The following is a 4,915-nucleotide window of genomic DNA, read 5'->3' on the forward strand; positions in this document are numbered from 1 at the left end:
ATACTCTGAGAAAAAATTTGGTCCTGAATTTTCATTTTTTTAAAGTCCAGCACAGATTTGAGTTGCGTTTGAATCCTTTAAAGAGTTAAGAATGAAAAAAAGCTGGTGATATTTTTGTAGGAATCAAACATAGCGCCATCTATCTGCTTTGATATTATCCTAACACTAGTTTTGTTTTTTTCAAACTGTTCAACAGTCTTACAGAAATCTTGAAAAGATAGACAGTATAACATGCTATATTAAACCCCACCAGTGAAATAATCCAACACCATCACGATTCTGAGTAAGAAGAAAAAAACTACTTTTTTTGTATTTTCAGGTTTGTTTTTTTTTCTTTTTTTTTTTGCAAAAGCCATTGCCCTCAGTTTCCCCTGTACCACATCACGACAGAAACTGTTCCCATTCGGTCTCTGTTTCAAAAGAAGTTTTCAGTGTTCTTGAAGTTTCAGCCTTATTTTTCTCTCTACATATTACATGAGGTGACTGAGAAAAGCACTGCCGCCACCTTATCTGTACGTGCAAATCCATTTCAGTTTATTATTATTTACCCCCACCGTATTTCCAAGACAGCTCTCAAGTGTAAGTCTGGCTCTTCTCCGCTTCACTAGGATCTCAGTCCAGCTCCATCCACCTCCTCCTCCTCCTCCCAGCATTGTTGCCTCTTCTCACCGCAGAAGAAACCCTGACAGGATTCCTCCCCACAAACGTGAACCTTGCAAAGGATTTGAGTGGATTTTCTGTTCTTTTTTTTTTTTTTTTCTCCCGAGCAGTTCTGATCGCTCTTTCATTGGAAAGGGCGAATGCTCAAGACATCCAGTGCGCGCTCAGCACAACGCATCGCTCCCCCTCCTCTTTATTCGTATAAAATGGGCAATAACAAAGAACCCAGAGGTGTGTGTGGTTTCCCCTCCCTCCCCCTTCCTCTGTCTCTCTTTTCAGGAAATAAAAAAAGGGAAAAGGACAGCGTCTCGCTCCCGCCAGTCTCTCAAAAAGCACCGTCAGGCTCCTCTCTCGGAGGGGGCGTGTGCGGGTCCGTCTGCAGCCGGAGGAAGGGGACTGCTGGCCTTTCCGCAAGGAGAGGGCGATCCCGCTCCTTCCCCAAGCTCAAGAAGCAGTCTTTCAACAGCCCCTTCCCAGAAACAAACAAAACACTTCCTCCCCCCTCAAAAAAAAAAAAATCCCAAAACACAAACACCAAACAAAACAGAAAAAGACACAAAAGCGCCCGGCGGGGTGGGCGAGTCCTGCCGACAGCCACGCGCGCCGGTGCCTCCTGCAGCAGGGCCCGGCTCTCGCCTCAGTAAGTGAAGACCAGGTTGGAAATGCTGGACTCCAGCCAGTCCCCCGAGATCATCTCACTTACCTCCGGCGTGCAATAGTCCGGGAACTCAAAGTGCGAGCCCGAGCCGGGCTCGAAGTTAAAATCCAGGTCCCGGTCGAGCACCGAGGAGCTGAAGCTGCCCAGGGACATGCTCTCAAAGCCGGGGCTGGGGTTCAGGTCCAAGAGGTCGTCCTCAAACTCGTCGTCCGACGAAGAGGAGCCGGAGGAGGAAGAGGAGGAGGAGTGGGAGGACGCGGAGGAGGAATGCGCCGTCGAGGGGGCCGGGGAGGAGGCGCGCAAGCTGGTGTAGCTGCGGTGATCCGAGGGCGAGCCGGAGCCGGAGGGCGAGGGGCAGGCGACGCCGCCGCAGTCCCCGTCGGGCCGGCCTGCGCCGCCGCCCCCCTCCTCGTAGAGGCTCAAGGGGTCGCCGGCCTCCGCCGAGCTGCTCAGCGTGGGGCTGCCGGGCACGGCGCCGCCGGGGGAGGCGGAGGCGGCCGCCGCCTGCCCGCTCCCGAAGATGTAGACCCGCTTCAGCTTCTTCTCGGCGAGCGGCTTGCCGGGTCCCGAGGGCGCGCCCGCCGCCCCCCGGGGCTTGTAGAGCGCCTGGTGCTCGGGCGGCAGCAGCGCGGCCGAGGGCTCCCCGGGGAACGGGGCGGCCTTGCCCCCCGCCGCCTTGCCGTGGGGCTTGCCGCCCGCGCCGCCGCCGCCCGCGGGGGAGGGCTTGGAGCCGCCGCCGCCGCCCTTCTTCGGGGCGGGCTTGGCGGGGGCCGCGGGGCCGCCGGAGCCGCCGCCCGCGCTGCCCCCGCCGGCGCCGCCCCCGCCGCCCTTGTCCGCCTTGTCGCCGGGCTTGGCGGAGCTGTTGCCCGACTTCACCTTCTTCCTGGGCCGGTACTTGTAGTCAGGATAGTCCGCCATGTGCTTGAGGCGCAGCCGCTCCGCCTCCCGGATGAAGGGGATCTTGTCGCTGTCCTTGAGCAGCTTCCAGCGCTTGCCCAGGCGCTTGGAGATCTCCGCGTTGTGCATGTCGGGGGACTGCTCCATGATCTTTCGCCGCTCGATCTGTGACCATACCATGAAGGCGTTCATGGGCCGCTTTATGTGCCCGCTGGGTGTCTTGCACCAGCTCGGGTCATCCGCCTTGCCCCCCGTGGAGGCGGTGGAACCCGGCGTGGGGGAGGAGGCGATGCCCAGCTCGATGCCGGCCCCGGAGTCGGAGGTCTCGGCGGCCAGCAGCGCCTCCGTGTTCTCCGCCGTGTTGGTCTGCTGCACCATCGCGGCGGCGGCGGCGGGGGGCTCGCCGGGGCTCAGCGCCGCTCCGGAGCTCAGCGCCGCTCCGGCGCGGGGCAGGGCGCGCAACTTCTCACAGCGGCACCGGGACGGCGCAGCCCCCCGCGGCCGCGCCCCCGCTCCCCGCACCACTTGTACTTCCACACCGGCGCCTTGTCCCCGGCGGCGCGGTCCTCTCCCCCTCGAGGCAGCGGCAGCAGTAGGAGCAGCAGGAGCGGCGGGGCCGCCCGCGGTCAGACAAGAGTTTCTGCAAAAGCAGCGCCCCGAGCCGCCCGTCCAAGTTTGCTTTTTTTTTTTTCTTGGGGTGTTGGGCTCTTTTGGGTTGCTTTTTTTTTGGAGGGGGGTGTCGGTCTGCTTTTTTTCCTCACCACATCGGGTTTCCCCCCTCCCCGAAGCAGCTGGTCCAGTTCACAAGCGCGTTCCGCCTGCCCGCGGCGTTTCAGGAGAGCGGCACTCCTGCCGCCGAAAGTCTCTCAGCGCTGGGCACGGCCAGCGTGCACCGCCGCGGGGGAGGGGGGAGGCGGCGCGCCCCCGAAGCCCCGAAAATCCCGGCTCCAGGACCCGTGGTGGCGTCGGGGTCGGTGGCCAGGAGTTTGTGCAGGTTGGATTTGGCAGTTGCGAGGTACCGAGCGACAAGGAAACCCCTCGGGATAAGGCAAAAAAATGGAGAAAAAAAAAAATAAAAAAGAAATAAGAAGGCAAAAATAATAATTGAAAAAATCGCCGTAAAAAAAGAAAAATAAAAAAGCGCTCGTGCATGAACGAGTGTGTACGTCCCCGGCAGGAAGAGCGGCGAGCCGGGCGCCCAGCTCCGTTCTCCTCCTTCGTCCTCCGCCGACGGCGGTGCCGCCGCTGCTGCCGCTCCGCGCGCGCGGAGCCCCGCGGAGCCGCCGCCGCCCCCCGCGCTCGCCCGCCGGGCGCTGCCCCGCGCCCCCCGCACGCCGCGCTCCGCCGGCCGCAGCTGAGAGCGGACCCCGCGCCCGCCCCGCGCCGCTTTATCCTTTCGCAGCCCGCCCCGCGGCCAATGGCGCGCTGTATCCAACGCCCTCCGCGTGCCAAGCCCCGCCCGCCGCCCCGGGATTGGCGGCCGGCGCGGAGCGGTAATAATGGCCGCGTGCAATGGGAAGCGCCCGCGCTGACCTCATTCCCGGCGGCGGGGCGAACTTTTTAAAAGGGGCAGGAGGGCAGCGCCGCGCGCCGCCCCGCGCCTCGCCGCGCACGTGCCCGCGGCCCCCCGGCTCCCGCCCCCCGGCCGCGCTCCTCCCCCCCCCCTCCCTGCCGGGGGGGAAAAAATCAGGAAATCAGCAAAAATCATCATAATACCAATAATTAAAAAAAAAAAAAAGTAGAGAAAGAAAGGGAGAGCGGGGAATGAAGGCGTCCCGCCCCCGCGCGGGGCGGCGAGCGGGGACACCTGCCCGCACAAAGGGCCGGGAGGCCGCTCCCGCAGCCGCCGCACGCCCAGCGGGCAGCGCTGCCCGGGGAATGCCGCAGGGCGCCCCGCGCCCGTCCCCACGCCCACACGCGCAGTGTCACGGAGGGGTCGCCGGCCCTGGAGAAGCGCCCGCCAGGCGCGGCCGTCACGCCCCCTCCGCACGGAGCTGGAGCGGAGCGCGCAGGGGTGGGACGGGACCGGCGGCGGGCACCGGGCACGGCGCTGAGTAACCCTCCGCCCGCCCCGAATTCCCCGGCGCGCAGCGAGGAAGGGGCGCTGCCCTTACCGCGTTTTTACCCTCCGACTCCCCTCCTGCGTTTCGCTGCATGCCGCGATGCCACCGAGGCGCCCGATCCCGGGAGAGGCTGCGGCTGGGGGTCCCTGCCCTGCCCTGCCCCTCCGCGTCCCCGGAGAGCGGGAGGCGCCGCGGGAGGGAGGAAGGAGCGGCGCGCAGCCGGCAGGCAGGTACCGGCCCTGGGGGGAGCTGCTGCCGTGCCCCTGCCGGTCCGCCCCGCCGAGCTGGGCCCCCTGCTCCCCGGGGCTCTTCCCTGGCTGTAAGGTGCTTTCGGGTACCGCTGTTTGGTGCCATGTGCCCCTCCCTCTGTCCTGCCACGATCAGTAATGAAGAAAATCAGGGCAGCGAGGTCAGGCGCTGTGCAGCACCCCTGCAGGCCTCGTGGCATCAGCCCCCCCTCCAGTATTCAGGTAAAGGGGGCAGTAAGACCATAAAAACAGTGTCAGTGTTGCTTCCCAAAGATTCCTCACATCACTTATCAAGCCAGGGACCAGAAAAGCTATTAGGCAAAACAGCTGTGAAAATTTTTGTTCTTCACACCACCTTTTAAATCAGAAGCAAAATAATGGTTGGATAC

At 62.8% G+C, this 4,915-nt stretch overlaps 1 protein-coding gene across 1 annotated transcript; it reads right to left on the reverse strand.

Annotated features, from left to right (window-relative positions):
- Window positions 1–277: 277 nt before the first annotated feature.
- On the reverse strand, window positions 278–3,593 carry SOX4 (SRY-box transcription factor 4). The gene has a single exon (XM_074542814.1). The coding sequence runs from the start codon at window positions 2,591–2,593 to the stop codon at window positions 1,298–1,300; it is 1,296 nt and encodes a 431-aa protein (XP_074398915.1). The 5' UTR covers window positions 2,594–3,593; the 3' UTR covers window positions 278–1,297.
- Window positions 3,594–4,915: the final 1,322 nt, after the last annotated feature.

Source organism: Zonotrichia albicollis, chromosome 1, assembly GCF_047830755.1.
Source record: "Zonotrichia albicollis isolate bZonAlb1 chromosome 1, bZonAlb1.hap1, whole genome shotgun sequence".
Taxonomy (NCBI): Eukaryota; Metazoa; Chordata; class Aves; order Passeriformes; family Passerellidae; genus Zonotrichia; species Zonotrichia albicollis.